The sequence below is a fragment of the Ranitomeya imitator genome, chromosome 4 (assembly GCF_032444005.1).
Source record: "Ranitomeya imitator isolate aRanImi1 chromosome 4, aRanImi1.pri, whole genome shotgun sequence".
In the NCBI taxonomy this organism is placed as follows: domain Eukaryota; kingdom Metazoa; phylum Chordata; class Amphibia; order Anura; family Dendrobatidae; genus Ranitomeya; species Ranitomeya imitator.
The window spans coordinates 368,883,971-368,902,400 of NC_091285.1; the positions used below are offsets into that span (position 1 = coordinate 368,883,971).

The window sequence follows — 18,430 nt, forward strand, 5'->3', positions numbered from 1 at the left end:
TGATCGGCAGAAACAAAGCATCTTAGATAGGTTTCCAAGGTCTGATTGGTTCGTTCGGTCTGGCCATTAGTCTGAGGATGAAAAGCCGAGGAAAAAGACAAGTCAATGCCCATTCTACCACAAAAGGCTCGCCAAAACCTCGAAACAAACTGGGAACCTCTGTCAGAAATGATATTCTCTGGAATGCTATGCAAACGAACCACATGCTGGAAGAACAATGGCACCAAATCAGAGGAGGAAGGCAACTTGGACAAAGGTACCAGATGGACCATCTTAGAAAAGCGATCACAGACCACCCAAATGACTGACATCTTTTGAGAGACGGGTAGATCTGAAATAAAATCCATAGAGATATGTGTCCAAGGTCTCTTTGGGACCGGCAAGGGCAAAAGCAACCCACTGGCACGAGAACAGCAGGGCTTAGCCCGAGCACAAATCCCACAGGACTGCACAAAAGAACGCACATCCCGCGACAGAGACGGCCACCAAAAGGATCTAGCCACTAACTCTCTGGTACCAAAGATTCCATGATGACCAGCCAACACCGAACAATGAACCTCAGAGATCACTTTATTTGTCCACCTATCCGGGACAAACAGTTTCTCCGCTGGACAACGATCAGGTTTATTAGCCTGAAATTTTTGCAGCACCCGCCGCAAATCAGGGGAGATGGCAGACACAATTACTCCTTCCTTGAGGATACCCGCCGGCTCAGATAAACCCGGAGAGTCAGGCACAAAACTCCTAGACAGAGCATCCGCCTTCACATTTTTAGAGCCCGGAAGGTACGAAATCACAAAGTCAAAACGGGCGAAAAACAGCGACCAATGAGCCTGTCTAGGATTCAAACGCTTAGCAGACTCGAGATAAGTCAAGTTCTTATGATCAGTCAATACCACCACGCGATGCTTAGCTCCTTCAAGCCAATGACGCCACTCCTCGAATGCCCACTTCATGGCCAGCAACTCTCGGTTGCCCACATCATAATTCCGCTCAGCAGGCGAAAACTTCCTGGAAAAAAAAAGCGCATGGTTTCATCACTGAACAATCAGAACCTCTCTGCGACAAAACAGCCCCTGCTCCAATCTCAGAAGCATCAACCTCGACTTGGAACGGAAGAGAAACATCAGGTTGACACAACACAGGGGCAGAAGAAAAACGACGATTCAATTCTTGAAAAGCTTCCACAGCAGCAGAAGACCAATTGACCAAATCAGCACCCTTCTTGGTCAAATCGGTCAATGGTTTGGCAATACTAGAAAAATTGCAGATGAAGCGACGATAAAAATTAGCAAAGCCCAGGAACTTTTGCAGACTTTTCAGAGATGTCGGCTGAGTCCAATCATGGATGGCTTGGACCTTAACAGGATCCATCTCGATAGTAGAAGGGGAAAAGATGAACCCCAAAAATGAAACCTTCTGCACCCCAAAGAGACACTTTGATCCCTTCACAAACAAAGAGTTAGCACGCAGGACCTGAAAAACCGTTCTGACCTGTTTCACATGAGACTCCCAATCATCCGAGAAGATCAAAATGTCATCCAAGTACACAATCAGGAATTTATCCAGGTACTCTCGGAAGATGTCATGCATAAAGGACTGAAACACTGATGGAGCATTGGCAAGTCCGAATGGCATCACTAGATACTCAAAATGACCCTCGGGCGTATTAAATGCAGTTTTCCATTCATCGCCTCGCCTGATTCGCACCAGATTATACGCACCACGAAGATCAATCTTGGTGAACCAACTAGCCCCCTTAATCCGAGCAAACAAATCAGATAACAAAGGCAAGGGGTACTGAAATTTAACAGTGATCTTATTAACAAGGCGATAATCTATACAAGGTCTCAGCGAACCATCCTTTTTGGCTACAAAAAAGAACCCTGCTCCTAATGGCGACGATGATGGGCGAATATGCCCCTTCTCCAGGGATTCCTTCACATAACTGCGCATAGTGGTGTGCTCAGGCACGGATAAATTAAACAGTCGACCTTTTGGGAATTTACTACCAGGAATCAAATTGATAGCACAATCACAATCCCTATGCGGAGGTAGGGCATCGGACTTGGGCTCATCAAATACATCCCGGTAATCAGACAAGAACTCTGGAACCTCAGAAGGGGTGGATGACGAAATTGACAAAAATGGAACATCACCATGTACCCCCTGACAACCCCAGCTGGACACCAACATGGATTTCCAATCCAATACTGGATTATGGGCTTGTAGCCATGGCAACCCCAACACGACCACATCATGCAGATTATGCAACACCAGAAAGCGAATATCCTCCTGATGTGCAGGAGCCATGCACATTCTCAGCTGGGTCCAGTATTGAGGCTTATTCTTGGCCAAAGGCGTAGCATCAATACTTCTCAATGGAATAGGACACTGCAAGGGCTCCAAGAAAAACCCACAACGCTTAGCATATTCCAAGTCCATCAAATTCAGAGCAGCGCCTGAATCCACAAACGCCATGACAGAATATGATGACAAAGAGCAGATCAAGGTAACGGACAGAAGAAATTTTGACTGTACCGTACCAATGGTGGCAGACCTAGCGAACCGCTTAGTGCGCTTAGGGCAATCAGAGATAGCATGAGTGGAATCACCACAGTAGAAACACAGCCCATTCAGACGTCTGTGTTCTTGCCGTTCAACTCTGGTCAAGGTCCTATCGCACTGCATAGGCTCAGGTTTAAGCTCAGGTAATACCGCCAAATGGTGCACAGATTTACGCTCACGCAAGCGTCGACCGATCTGAATAGCCAAAGACATAGACTCATTCAAACCAGCAGGCATAGGAAATCCCACCATGACATCCTTAAGGGCTTCAGAGAGACCCTTTCTGAACATAGCTGCCAGCGCAGATTCATTCCATTGAGTGAGCACTGACCATTTTCTAAATTTCTGGCAATATACCTCTATCTCATCCTGACCCTGACAAAGAGCCAGCAAATTCTTTTCTGCCTGATCCACTGAATTAGGCTCATCGTACAGCAATCCGAGCGCCAGGAAAAACGCATTGATATTACTCAATGCAGGATCTCCTGGCGCAAGAGAAAATGCCCAGTCCTGAGGGTCACCGCGCAAAAAAGAAATAATAATCAAAACCTGTTGAACTGGATCACCAGAGGAACGAGGTTTCAAGGCCAGAAATAACTTACAATTATTTTTGAAACTCAGAAACTTAGTTCTATCTCCAAAAAACAAATCAGGAATAGGAATTCTTGGTTCTAACATAGATTTCTGATCAATAGTCTTGAATCTTTTGTACTCTTGCCGAGAGCTGATCCACAAATGAAGACAGACTTCTAATGTCCATCGCTACACCTGTGTACTGAACCACCCAAATGTCTAGGGGAAAAAAAAGACAAAACACAAAGCCAAGAAAAAAAAATGGTCTCAGAACTTCTTTTTTCCCTCTATTGAGAATCATTAGTACTTTTGGCTTCCTGTACTGTTATGAAAGGCAATTCAGTATCACAATGGACATGGAGGTCAGAGCACATACAGTGATCTGACAATAACCCAAAATAATAGAACGAGCTCTGAGACGTGGGAACTCTGCAGACCGCAATCCCTGATCCTCTCCAAACACAACTAGAGGCAGCCGTGGATTGCGCCTAACGCTACCTATGCAACTCGGCACAGCCTGAGAAACTAAATAGCCTGAAGATAGAAAAAATAAGCCTACCTTGCCTCAGAGAAATACCACAAAGGAAAAGGCAGCCCCCCACATATAATGACTGTGAGTAAGATGAAAAGACAAACGTGGGGATGAAATAGATTCAGCAAAGTGAGGTCCGATATTCTAGACAGAACGAGGATAGGAAAGATAACTTTGCGGTCTACACAAAACCCTAAAGAAAACCACGCAAAGGGGCAAAAAGACCCTCCGTACCGAACTAACGGCACGGAGGTACACCCTTTGCGTCCCAGAGCTTCCAGCAAAACAAATAGACAAGCTGGACAGAAAAAATAGCAACAAATAGCAAAGAAGCACTTAGCTATGCAGAGCAGCAGGCCACAGGAATGATCCAGAGAAACACAAGTCCAACACTGGAACATTGACAGGAAGCATGAATCAAAGCATTAGGTGGGGTTAAGTAGAGAAGCACCTAACAACCTCACTAGATCACCTGAGGGAGGAAACTCAGAAGCAGCAGTACCAGTTTCCTCCACAAACGGAAGCTCCCAGAGAGAATCAGCCGAAGTACCACTTGTGACCACAGGAGGGAGCTCTGCCACAGAATTCACAACAACACGCATTACGAAAACGATGAACGATGACGATTACTAGTTGGCCTGCCTCCTTGATCCTCGCTATAAAGGCAAATTGCAAAATATTATGCCACATGAGAACTTGGAACTAATATTAGCAACCAAACAATCAACTCTTGTTGACCGTTTGCTTCAGGCATTCCCAACACACAGCGCCTGTGATCGTTCTCACATGAGCTGCAGGGGGCAGCAGACCAGAAGTGTTAGAGGTGCAGAAATCCGAAGTGGCGTTGGACAGAGGGGTTTTCTGACCAGGTTGTGGAGTGATTTTGCTATGACCACAGACAGGACAGGTACTGCTGCATCAATTCAAAGTGACAAGAGACAACATTTGTCCAGTATGGTTACTAACTATTTTTCATCCCTTATCGATGTTCTCCCTCAACCGTCATTCCCATTTGATTACTGGGCATCCAAATTAGACACCTGGCCAGAATTGGCAGAATATGCATTGCAGGAGCTTGCTTGTCCGGCAGCTAGTGTCCTATCAGAAAGAGTATTCAGTGCTGCAGGTTCAATATTAACCGAAAAAAGGACTCGTCTGGCTACCCAAAATGTTGATGATCTAACCTTCATTAAAATGAACCACAACTGGATTTTCGAATTATTTTGCCCCACCTTGCCCGGCCGACACCTAGCTTTCCTATGAAAAGGTATTGCCTGTGGACTACTCTGAATGACTTTACCAATCTCGTAATTTGCAGCAGCTGATTGTCCAGCATACGACATGTTTACACCTCCCTAAGTGGCCAAACTCCCCACACGGGGCCGTGGTATCGCCACTTGGTGCAAGCACCCGTGAGAGTGCTGTTTGTCTGAAGAGGTGGGTGTGCCTGCTTTTGGTCGACGGCACTGCCACTGGGTCCCTCATAGCACAATAAAGTGTCTCTGGCGGTGGTGGTGCGCACCCAACGTCAGACACACTGTTGTAACATGAGGGGCCCTGGGCATGTACCGCCGGCCACAAGAGAGTTCCCCCACCCCCAGCTCAAACATTGCTCTACCACTTGCACAATTATCTCTCACAGTTCCACCAATGTTTAGTCTATGCGCTGACATCTGTAAATTCCTGCCACTGACAATACCATTGTGTAGACATGTATGATGTTACTTAACATAGTCAGGGGCAGTGTCCTATATTTACCCAAGTAAATACGTTGTGCCAAATTACTAGGTCTGAAACTACGCAGAGGAGCCCACCCCTGTACCTAATGATTGCACCCTTTTGTGTTTTCGTTTTGTTGTAATGCGAGACATTAACATGTATTTATTGTTTGGGACTACTAACTGGCAGACACTCATTACAATCGGCCGCCGCTGACAACACCAATGGTGCCTGTGTACCCCTGCAAGAGAATTCAAAGTGCCTACAGCCCAATTTTATTATGTTAGGCTTTTGAAGCCTGTCTGCGGTCCCTCCTTCCACTAAGCCTCCACTGACCTGTCTACTGCTGCCTGTGTACCCCTGGAACCAATTATAAAGTGCCTACAGCCCAATTTTATTATGTTAGGCCTTCAAAGCCTGTCTGCCGTCCCTCCTTCCACTAGGCCTCCACTGACCTGTCTACTGCTGCCCGTGTACCCCTGGAACCAATTATAAAGTGCCTACAGCCCAAATTTATTATGTTAGGCCTTGTAAGCCTGTCTGCGGTCCGTCCTTTCACTAGGTCTCCACTGACCTGTCTTCTGCTGCCCGTGTACCCCTGGAACCAATTTTAAAGTGCCTACAGCCCAATTTTATTATGTTAGGCCTTCGAAGCCTGTCTGCGGTCTGTCCTTCCACAAGTCCTCCACTGACGTGTCTACTGCTGCCCGTGTTCCCCTGGAACCAATTTTAAAGTGCCTACAGCCAAATTTTATTATGTTAGGCCTTCGAAGCCTGTCTGCGGTCCGTCCTTCCACTAGTCCTCCACTGACCTGTCTACTGCTGCCCGTGTTACCCTGGAACCAATTTTTAAGTGCCTACAGCCCAATTTTATTATGTTAGGCCTTCGAAGCCTGTCTGCGGTTCCTCCTTCCACTAGTCCTCCACTGACCTGTCTACTGCTGCCCGTGTGCCCCTGGAACCAATTATAAAGTGCCTACAGCCCAATTTTATTATGTTAGGCCTTCGAAGCCTGTCTGCGGTCCCTCCTTCCACTAGTCCTCCACTGACCAGACCACTGCTGCCCGTGTACCCCTGGTACCAATTTTAAAGTGCCTACAGCCCAATTTTATTATGTTAGGCCTTCGAAGCCTGTCTGCGGTCCCTCCTTCCACTAGGCGTCCACTGACCTGTCTACTGCTGCCCGTGTGCCCCTGGAACCAATTTTAAAGTGCCTACAGCCCAATTTTATTATGTTAGGCCTTCGAAGCCTGTCTGTGGTCCCTCCTTCCACTAGGCATCCACTGACCTGTCTACTGCTGCCCGTGTGCCCCTGGAACCAATTTTAAAGTGCCTACAGCCATATTTTATTATGTTAGGCCTTCGAAGCCTGTCTGCGGTCCCTCCTTCCACTAGGCGTCCACTGACCTGTCTACTGCTGCCCGTGTGCCACTGGAACCAATTTTAAAGTGCCTACAGCCCAATTTTATTATGTTAGGCCTTCGAAGCCTGTCTGCGGTCCCTCCTTCCACTAGGCGTCCACTGACCTGTCTACTGCTGCCCGTGTACCCCTGGAACCAATTTTAAAGTGCCTACAGCCATATTTTATTATGTTAGGCCTTCGAAGCCTGTCTGCGGTCCCTTCTTCCACTAGGCCTCCACTGACCTGTCTACTGCTGCCCGTGTACCCCTGGAACCAATTTTAAAGTGCCTACAGCCATATTTTATTATGTTAGGCCTTCGAAGCCTGTCTGCGGTCCCTCCTTCCACTAGCCCTCCACTGACCAGACCACTGCTGCCCGTGTACCCCTGGAACCAATTATAAAAAAGTGCCTACAGCCCAATTTTATTATGTTAGGCCTTGTAAGCCTGTCTGCGGTCCCTCCTTCCAATAGTTCTCCACTGACCAGACCAATGCTGGCCGTGTACCCCTGGAACCCAGCTGAAAGTGCATGGAGCCTACTTTTTTTCTTTGTTTTATATTTATAAAGCCCAGATGAACTACGCTGTACCATGGTTCAAGCTACCCAGTCGACACTTCTTTTGCGAGAAAAGCCATCCCAGCCCTCCACCGGCATGAAAAAGTCTGCATTGTCATAGCACTCAGGCAATCAAACAGTAGAAATGTGCACCTGACAAGAGAAGCATGGACCAGTAGGCATGTCCACAAAAAGTTACGTGTCCATTACGGCGCACTGGGTTAATGTGTTGGATGCATGGTCCACAGGGGACAGCCTACAAAGTCTGTCTGCAGTTCCGAATTCAAATTGTCCTCCGCTGACCACACCACTGCTGCCCGTGTGCCCCTGGAACCAATTTTAAAGTGCCTACAGCCATATTTTATTATGTTAGGCCTTCGAAGCCTGTCTGCGGTCCCTCCTTCCACTAGGCGTCCACTGACCTGTCTACTGCTGCCCGTGTGCCCCTGGAACCAATTATAAAGTGCCTACAGCCCAATTTTATTATGTTAGGCCTTCGAAGCCTGTCTGCGGTCCCTCCTTTCACTAGGCGTCCACTGACCTGTCTACTGCTGCCCGTGTGCCCCTGGAACCAATTATAAAGTGCCTACAGCCCAATTTTATTATGTTAGGCCTTCGAAGCCTGTCTGCGGTCCCTCCTTCCACTAGTCCTCCACTGACCAGACCACTGCTGCCCGTGTGCCCCTGGAACCAATTTTAAAGTGCCTACAGCCATATTTTATTATGTTAGGCCTTCGAAGCCTGTCTGCGGTCCCTCCTTCCACTAGGCGTCCACTGACCTGTCTACTGCTGCCCGTGTGCCCCTGGAACCAATTTTAAAGTGCCTACAGCCATATTTTGTTATGTTAGGCCTACTACGCCTGTCTGCGGTCCCTCCTTCCAATACTCCTCCACTGACCACACCACTGGTGCCCGTGGACCCCTGGAACCTATTTTTAATTGCATAGAGCATCCTTTTTTTAATAGTAGGCATACAAAGTCTGTCTGCGGTCCATAATTGAAATTGTCCTCCACTGACCAGACCAATGCTGCCTGTGTTCCCCTGTAACCTTTTTTAAACTGCATTGAGCCACATTTTTGTTTTAAGGCCTACTACCTGTGTCTGTCTACGCCACTCAATACAGCTGTCCTCCTTTGAAAAAAGCTGAGCGTCAATAGTCTTGTTTTCAGCCTCTAGGAATTTGAAAACTGCATTGGGGCTACTACTTCGGTAGGGCCTACTAACGGTGTCTGCCGCTCCAAGGTGTTCCCCAGGTTTCCTCGCCATTGCTTCGATCTTCTGACTCTCGTTTAGTAGTTGTTGAAAACTACACTGCATTAGGCCTACAAGTTGGGTCTGGGTTGTAGAGACGGTGTCTTCCGCTCCAAGGTGTTCCCCAGGTTGCCTCTCCATTGCTTCAATCTTAAAGCTCTTGTTTAGTAGTTGTTGAAAACAACACTGCATTCGGCCTACAAGTTGGGTCTGGGGTGTAGAGACGGTGTGTTCCACTCCAAGGTGTTCCCCAGGTTTCCTCTCCATTGCTTCAATCTTCTGGCTCTCGTTTAGTAGTTGTTGAAAACAACACTGCATTCGGCCTACAAGTTGGGTCTGGGGTGTAGAGACGGTGTGTTCCACTCCAAGGTGTTCCCCAGGTTTCCTCTCCATTGCTTCAATCTTCTGGCTCTCGTTTAGTAGTTGTTGAAAACAACACTGCATTCGGCCTACAAGTTGGGTCTGGGTTGTAGAGACGGTGTCTTCCGCTCCAAGGTGTTCCCCAGGTTGCCTCTCCATTGCTTCAACCTTAAAGCTCTTGTTTAGTAGTTGTTGAAAACAACACTGCATTCGGCCTACAAGTTGAGTCTGGGGTGTAGAGACGGTGTGTTCCACTCCAAGGTGTTCCCCAGGTTTCCTCTCCATTGCTTCAATCTTCTGGCTCTCGTTTAGTAGTTGTTGAAAACAACACTGCATTCGGCCTACAAGTTGGGTCTGGGGTGTAGAGACGGTGTGTTCCACTCCAAGGTGTTCCCCAGGTTTCCTCTCCATTGCTTCAATCTTCTGGCTCTCGTTTAGTAGTTGTTGAAAACAACACTGCATTCGGCCTACAAGTTGGGTCTGGGTTGTAGAGACGGTGTCTTCCGCTCCAAGGTGTTCCCCAGGTTGCCTCTCCATTGCTTCAATCTTAAAGCTCTTGTTTAGTAGTTGTTGAAAACAACACTGCATTCGGCCTACAAGTTGGGTCTGGGGTGTAGAGACGGTGTGTTCCACTCCAAGGTGTTCCCCAGGTTTCCTCTCCATTGCTTCAATCTTCTGGCTCTCGTTTAGTAGTTGTTGAAAACAACACTGCATTCGGCCTACAAGTTGGGTCAGGGGTGTAGAGACGGTGTGTTCCACTCCAAGGTGTTCCCCAGGTTGCCTCTCCATTGCTTCAATCTTCTGGCTCTCGTTTAGTAGTTGTTGAAAACAACACTGCATTCGGCCTACAAGTTGGGTCAGGGGTGTAGAGACGGTGTGTTCCACTCCAAGGTGTTCCCCAGGTTGCCTCTCCATTGCTTCAATCTTAAAGCTCTTGTTTAGTAGTTGTTGAAAACAACACTGCATTCGGCCTACAAGTTGGGTCTGGGTTGTAGAGACGGTGTCTTCCGCTCCAAGGTGTTCTCCAGGTTTCCTCTCCATAGCTTCAATCTTCATGCTCGTCTTACGTAGTTGTTGAAACAACACTACATTAGGCCTACAAGTTGGGTCTGGGTCGTAGAGACGTTGTCTGCCGCTCCAAGGTGTTCTCCAGGTTGCCACTTAATCGAAGCTGCATAGAGCCTATTTTGTAATTTTACGCCTACAAAGTCTTTCTGCGGTCCCTCCTTCCAATTGTCCTCCACTGAGCACAACAATGTAGAACGTGTACCCATGTAACCTTTTTTAAACCAGCGTCGAGCCAACTTTGTGGTTTAAGGCCTACTTGTAGTGTCTGGCTGCGCCACTCAATACAGCTGTCCTCTTTACAAAAAATGACCTACAATTATCTGGTTTTCAGCCTATCGGGATTTTAAAACTGCAGTGGGCCTACTAGTTGGGTTGGGGCCTTCTATCTGTGTCTGCCGCTCCTTGCTGTTCTCCTACAGTGAACAAAGCTGTGCCGCCTGTTTACTACTCTTGCCAATTTTGAACTGCATTTAGACTACTTACAGATTTGGGCCTACTCTCTGTGTCAGCCTCTCATTCCAGTTGTCCTCCACTGAACAAAACAATGCCCCCTGGTTAGTCCTGTTACCAATTTTGAACTGCATTTAGCCCACTTTAGTCTTTGGGCCTATATATGTGTTTCCTCCTCATCCTGCCCATTGCCCAGCCAGTGATAGATGAGTCTGCTGGTACATTGACCCATAACGCAACATTCCCCATGCACGCTACACTGCAAGATTGTGACCCTGCTGAAAGTCAGGTCCCCCTTCCCGCATACCATACCACCTTACGCGGGGACAAAGAGGAAGGTGCAGATGAAGGTGCAGGTTCCTTCATCAGGTGGGGGGAGGAATACTTGTTGGCGACGTCACTGGCACAGGGCCCCTCATAGTACGCAAAAGTGTTGCTGCCGGTGGGAGGCGCCCCCGCCATGCAAATACACCGCTGTACTTTGAGGGGCCCTGTGCCAGTGCCAATGCCAATGAGGGGGCCCCCCCTGCTTGCTCAGGATCACAGCACTTCCAAAGTTGAAATACTTACCTCTCCCTGCTCCACTGCCGTGACGTGGTCCAGATGTCCTGGGCCCACTAATTGCTTGAAACAGCCCTACCCCCCACAACTTTAGCCAAATGACCCCCAATTTCAAATGCCTTCCAATTATTATAAGCTAAATTACGATTGACAAGCTTCAGTAGCAAAAATAGATGTTTTTGCCAATACAATGGGCTCTGTACATGTTTTCCTGGCCTCTACTCACTGCCGACTATGCTCCCCCATTGACTTGCATTGGGTTTCGTGTTTCGGTCGATCCCCGACTTTTCGTGATAATCGGCCGATTCCACTCGACTCGACTTTTGAGATAGTCGGGTTTCGCGAAACCCGGCTCGACTCTAAAAAAGTCAAAGTCGCTCAACTCTAGCCATAACGATTGTGCAGCACTATAAGGGGCAGTGACTGTATGGAGCATCTTATGGGGCCATAACATTTGTGCAGCACTATATGGGGCAAGTGTCTGTATGGAGCATCTTATGGGGCCATAACGATTGTGCAGCATTATATAGGGCAAGAGACTGTATGGATCATCTTATGGGGCCATAACGATTGTGCAGCACTTTAAGGGGCAAGTGTCTGTATGGAGCATCTTATGGGGCCCTTATTACCCTTTATGCAGGATTATATGGGGCATATTTTAATATGGAGCATTTAATGGGGCCCATCAAACTTTATGGAGCATTATATGGGGCTCCTGATTCAATATGGATATTCAAAAACTCTTAACCTACTGATGTCTCAATTAATTTTACTTTTTATTGGTATCTATTTTTACTTTTGACATTTACAGGTAGCTGCTGCATTTTCCACCCTAGGCTTATACTCGAGTCACTAAGTTTTCCCAGTTTTTTGTGGCAAAATATACTCGGGTTGGCTTATATTCGAGTATATACGGTATAAATAATGCACATACAGTACAGTGAGTACGGAAAGTATTCAAACCCCCTTACAATTTTCACTCTTTGCTTCATTGCAGCCATTTGGTAAATTAAAAAAGTTCATTTTTTTTACATTAATGTACACTCTGCACCCCATCTTGACTGAAAAAACACAGAAATGTAATTAAAAAGAAAAAGTGAAATATCACATGGTCATAAGTATTTAGACCCGTTGCTCAGACACTCATATGTAAGTCACATTCTGTCCATTTCCATGTGATCCTCCTTGAGATAGTTCTACTCCTTCATTGGAGTCTAGCTGTGTTTAATTAAACTGATAGGACTTGATTTGGAAAGGAACCCACCTGTCTATATAAGACCTCACAGCTCACAGTGCATGTCAGACCAAATAAGAATCATAAGGTCAAAGGAACTGTCCAAGGAGCTCAGAGACAGAATTGTGGCAAGGCACAGATCTGGCCAAAAGTTACCACAGAATTTCTGCAGTACTCAAAGTTCCTAAGAGCATAGTGGCCTCCATAATCCTTAAATGGAAGAAGTTTGGGACTACCAGAAGTCTTCCTAGACTGTCCAGCCAAACTGAGCAATCATGGGAGAAGAGCCTTGGTGAGAGAGGTAAAGCAGAACCCCAAGATCACTGTGGCTGAGCTCCAGAGATGCAATAGGGAGATGGGAGAAAGTTCCACAAAGTCATCTATCACTGCAGCCCTCCACTAGTCAGGCCTTTATAGCAGAGTGGCCCAACAGAAGCTTCTCCTCAGTGCAAGACATATGAAAGCCCGCATAGACTTTGCTAAAAAACATATGAAGGACTCCCAGATTATGAGAAATAAGAACTCTCTGGTCTGATGAGACGAAGATAGACCTTTTGGTGATAATTCTAAGAGGTATGTGTGGAGAAAACCAGGCACTGCTCATCACCTGCCCAATGCAATCCCAACAGTGAAACATGGTGGTTGCAGCATCATACTATGGGGGTGTTTTTCAGCTTCAGGGACAGGATGACTGGTTGTCATTGAAGGAAACATGAATGAGGCCAAGTAAGGAGATATCCTGGATGAAAATCTCTTCCAGAGTGCTCTGGACCTCAGACTTGGCTGAAGGTTCACCTTCCACTAAGACAATAACCCTAAGCACACAGCTAAAATAACAAAGGTGTGGCTGCAGAACAACTCTGTGACCATTCTTGACTCGCCCAGCCAGAGCCCTGACTTAAAACCAATAGAGCTTCTCTGGAGAGACCTGAAAATGGATGTCCACCATTGTTCACCATCCAGCCTGATGGAACTGGAGAGTATCTGCAAAGAAGTATGGCAGAGGATCCCCAAATCCAGATGTGAAAAACTTGTTGCATCATTCCCAAGAAGACTCATGGTTTTACTAGCTCAAAAGGGTGTTTCTACTCAATACTGAGCAAAGGGTCTGAATACTTTTTTTTCAGTCAAGATGGGGTGCAGAGTGTACATTAATGAGAAAAAAATAAACTTTTTTGAATTTACCAAATGGCTGCAATGAAACAAAGAGTGAAAAATTTAAAAGGGTCTGAATATTTTCTGTTCCCACTGTATACTTTCAGTAAATTCTATAAAATGTTGGTCTGAATGATCAGGCTTTAATTGCCTTTAAATGTGAGGGTGCTTGTAAATTTGTTCAGTTTTAATTTCCCTGACTAAAGTTTTTTCATTTCTACCCATTTGTAATTTTTTCAGATAAACTTGTAAGAGAGGTAAAGATCCAGCTTCTATCCATAAAATCCATAAAGTTGTAATGCTTCTTTTAAAACATAGCAAGCACTACTGCATACACCTTAGCTTATGTGTGAGTTGGGGATAAGATGTGTGAGAAAAATGCTGGACGCCTTTTGAAGGCTGGACGCGTTTCGAACACTTGCTGCTTTTTTAGACTCGGCTGGGCAAAATTAAAACAAAATGTGAGGGATTTAAAAACAAGATATGAACAGATTGATTGGTTGATTAATTAGTAGACACCTGTAGAGAACCAGCATTACTTCATCTTTGTCAGTATACATGTATAGAAAATCAAACATTAAAGAAACATTAAGCATTGCAAGCACAGCATCCAAAATACTGTATATAACATAAGGAACAAAGAAGAAAAAAAAATTTTGAGTGGAAAAAAATTCCTTTTCGTGTTAATAATGAAGTATTATATCACATTTTAGATTCAATCCTGTTTCCTGTTGGAACCCATGTGTTTAATAAAAAGATCCAAAAAGTCCCTCTGTTACGTAAGACCTTCTCCCTGTCACCTCCACTTATATGCTTAGAGATGTGCTCTATATTATAAACCAAACAGTATTTTAGCTATCTATTGTGAATCGGAATTAAATGATTCGAAACATTTGACATGTTATGATTGGTAAGTTGCCTCACATCATGGAGGTGTTCACTGATTCTAGTTTTTAGTTTTCATGTTTTAGAACCAGTGTATTTGAGATTACAAGCACAACGTTCTATTATGTAAATTACATATTCTATAATACAGTTAAGGAAGTTTTTATTGTAAAAGTCTTTTTCCCATTGGACCTTGAGAATGTTTGCTTTATTTGACTAAAGACAAGTTTTGCACGGAGAATGGAGGAATCACGCTGGACACTGGTGGACTGCAATGACAAGAATATTTCTACCTTGAGTAACAAAAACAATTAGTCAATACTGAGTAAAAGACTGCGAAGTGAAAACATACCTTTTAATGGCCTTGCAAAAACTCTATTTTCTTGGACATAGAAAGATGTGACTATTAACATTATAATGTTATGAACCTGCAAAAAGTCTTTGGGTAGAAATTTCGGAAAGACACTTTAACAGACTGACTTACTTGCAAATAAGAATAGAGCTGTAAAAATTCCTTTTGAAGCCATCAGTTTATGTGGATATGAAATGGCATCGGTAAAGCATCTAAACCTGAAGGTCTTGATGGATATCTTCCTGTTTCTTCCTCACTCTTTGTGTAACACACTGCTGCTCTTTTCACACTGATCTAAAGTAAACATATAAGTGTGCTATGTACATGATTATTAATGGAGCCCAATAAGAAAATGTGTACACTTGGCTCATTCTTGTTTATTCTGACGTTGCTATGCTTCTCTAGGTGCGGTGTTCTCTTCATGAACAGGAAAGTACCATCATTATAAAAGTTTGATTGAACTTACTTCTGTGTCTTCAATTACTGTAGTGTATATGCATAATTGCTTTAGTCAGTTTGTTCAAATACTTGCATCAATTTATATAACAGAATATATATATACTAGATGGCAGCCCGATTCTAAAGAATCGGGAGTCTAGAATCCATATATACTTTATTTATTCAAATGTAAAAATAATACAATTAATAAATAATAGTAAGAAAGAACAAAAAATGGTGCACTCACCAGCTCTTGACAATTCTTGTTATTTAAGGTACAGTTACACAGGATCCATGAACATGCTTATGAGGGGAGGGATGAAAGACATCAGACGACAACTTTGCGTGTTGTGGCAAATGCCACAACAACGGTTCTTTGCTTAAGAACAATGTCAGGTAGTAGGAAAATACCCAGTTAATAATAGGCAATAGTTCTTTGCAGGAATGCAGATATTAATAATTAGGCAGTTTATATTGCAGAGAAATTGCTGGGCAATAATGGACAATGTCCTTATGTGGCAAATAATAGAGCAATATACCCAATGTGGCAAAGAAGAGGTTAATAAACGGCAGTCTCTCAGTATAACAGTCAGTGAATAATAGGCAGTATATGGAGAAAACACCAAACAAAAGTTCAAAATTGGTGTGAAAATGTCACTGAACCACTTCACAACTAAATATATATAGTTTTGGTAAATGGTATTATCATTTTTTTGACGAAATTCGGCAGGAGCTTGAAAAGCAACGTCACTGGGCCCGCCTCCACGCAGTAGAAACTTGCTGTGAGGTAAAAATTCAAAAATCACACCAAAATGGCGGGCGGAGTGTGTCACAGTACGGCACGTTTCTGATTGGTCGCTCGCAGCAGGCGGCAACCAATCAGACACTGGACACTGTTGACGTCACTTATCTCCGGACATTAGCTCCGGACATTATCTCCGGACATTATCTCCGGACATTAGCTCTGGACAGGAAGTTGGCACAAATTGCAGGAAGTAGTATTCTAGGCAATTATATATACAGTGGGGCAAAAAAGTATTTAGTCAGTCAGCAATAGTGCAAGTTCCACCACTTAAAAAGATGAGAGGCGTCTGTAATTTACATCATAGGTAGACCTCAACTATGGGAGACAAACTGAGAAAAAAAAATCCAGAAAATCACATTGTCTGTTTTTTTAACATTTTATTTGCATATTATGGTGGAAAATAAGTATTTGGTCAGAAACAAACCATCAAGATTTCTGGCTCTCACAGACCTGTAACTTCTTCTTTAAGAGTCTCCTCTTTCCTCCACTCATTACCTGTAGTAATGGCACCTGTTTAAACTTGTTATCAGTATAAAAAGACACCTGTGCACACCCTCAAACAGTCTGACTCCAAACTCCACTATGGTGAAGACCAAAGAGCTGTCAAAGGACATCAGAAACAAAATTGTAGCCCTGCACCAGGCTGGGAAGACTGAATCTGCAATAGCCAACCAGCTTGGAGTGAAGAAATCAACAGTGGGAGCAATAATTAGAAAATGGAAGACATACAAGACCACTGATAAGCTCCCTCGATCTGGGGCTCCACGCAAAATCCCACCCTGTGGGGTCAGAATGATCACAAGAACGGTGAGCAAAAATCCCAGAACCACGCGGGGGGACCTAGTGAATGAACTGCAGAGAGCTGGGACCAATGTAACAAGGCCTACCATAAGTAACACACTACGCCACCATGGACTCAGATCCTGCAGTGCCAGACATGTCCCACTGCTTAAGCCAGTACATGTCCGGGCCCGTCTGAAGTTTGCTAGAGAGCATTTGGATGATCCAGAGGAGTTTTGGGAGAATGTCCTATGGTCTGATGAAACCAAACTGGAACTGTTTGGTAGAAACACAACTTGTCGTGTGTGGAGGAAAAAGAATACTGAGTTGCATCCATCAAACACCATACCTACTGTAAAGCATGGTGGTGGAAACATCATGCTTTGGGGCTGTTTCTCTGCAAAGGGGCCAGGACGACTGATCTGGGTACATGAAAGAATGAATGGGGCCATGTATCGTGAGATTTTGAGTGCAAACCTCCTTCCATCAGCAAGGGCATTGAAGATGAAACGTGGCTGGGTCTTTCAACATGACAATGATCCAAAGCACACCGCCAGGGCAACGAAGGAGTGGCTTCGTAAGAAGCATTTCAAGGTCCTGGAGTGGCCTAGCCAGTCTCCAGATCTCAACCCTATAGAAAACCTTTGGAGGGAGTTGAAAGTCCGTGTTGCCAAGCGAAAAGCCAAAAACATCACTGCTCTAGAGGAGATCTGCATGGAGGAATGGGCCAACATACCAACAACAGTGTGTGGCAACCTTGTGAAGACTTACAGAAAACGTTTGACCTCTGTCATTGCCAACAAAGGATATATTACAAAGTATTGAGATGAAATTTTGTTTCTGACCAAATACTTATTTTCCACCATAATATGCAAATAAAATGTTAAAAAAAATACAATGTGATTTTCTGGATTTTTTTTTCTCAGTTTGTCTCCCATAGTTGAGGTCTACCTATGATGTAAATTACAGACGCCTCTCATCTTTTTAAGTGGTGGAACTTGCACTATTGCTGACTGACTAAATACTTTTTTGCCCCACTGTATATATATATATATATATATATATAGAGAGAGAGAGAGAGAGAGAGAGAGATGTGGATGAGGTTCTTTATTTTCCCAGAGGGTAAAGTTGCCCACTCTTCTTGGCAAAAGCCTCCAGTTCCTGTAAATTCCTGGGCAGTCTAACATGAACTGCACGCTTGAGATTTCCCCAGAGTGGCTCAATGATATTGAGGTCAGGAGACTGACATGGCAACCCCAGAACCCTCACTTTTCTCTGCTGTAGCCAATGAGAGGTTGACATGGCCTTGAGTTTTGGATCGTTGTCATGTTGGAAAGTCCAAGCATGTCCTAATCGCAGCCTGTAGCTGATGATTGCAAATTTGCCTCCAGTATTTGCTGATAACGTGCTGCGTTCATCTTTCCTTCAACTATGACCAAGTTTCCTGTGCCTTTGTAGCTCACACATCCCCAAAACATCAGCGATCCACCTCCATGCTTTACAGTAGGAATGGTGTTCCTTTCGTCATAGGCCTTGTTGACCTCTCTCCAAATATGACATTTATGGTTGTGGCCAAAATGTAAAATTGTGGTCTCATCACTCCAAATGACCTTTTTCCAGAAGTTTTGAGCCTTGTCTCTGTGCTGTTTTGTACATTGTAGGTGAGATACTTTGCGGCATTTGCACAGTAATGGCTTTCTTCTGGCAACTCGACCATGCAACCCATTTTTCTTCAAGTGC

The 18,430-nt window shown here is 44.8% G+C and overlaps 1 protein-coding gene across 1 annotated transcript in view; it reads right to left on the minus strand.

Moving 5' to 3' along the window:
* LOC138676167 (cadherin-related family member 4-like) overlaps positions 1 to 14,958 on the minus strand; it is a 245,039-nt gene extending 230,081 nt beyond the window's left edge. Inside the window, exon 1 of the mRNA XM_069765150.1 lies at positions 14,800 to 14,958. Within this exon, the coding sequence (XP_069621251.1) occupies positions 14,800 to 14,842 (43 nt within the window). The 5' untranslated portion in view covers positions 14,843 to 14,958. The remainder of the gene's footprint in view (positions 1 to 14,799) is intronic.
* Positions 14,959 to 18,430: the final 3,472 nt, after the last annotated feature.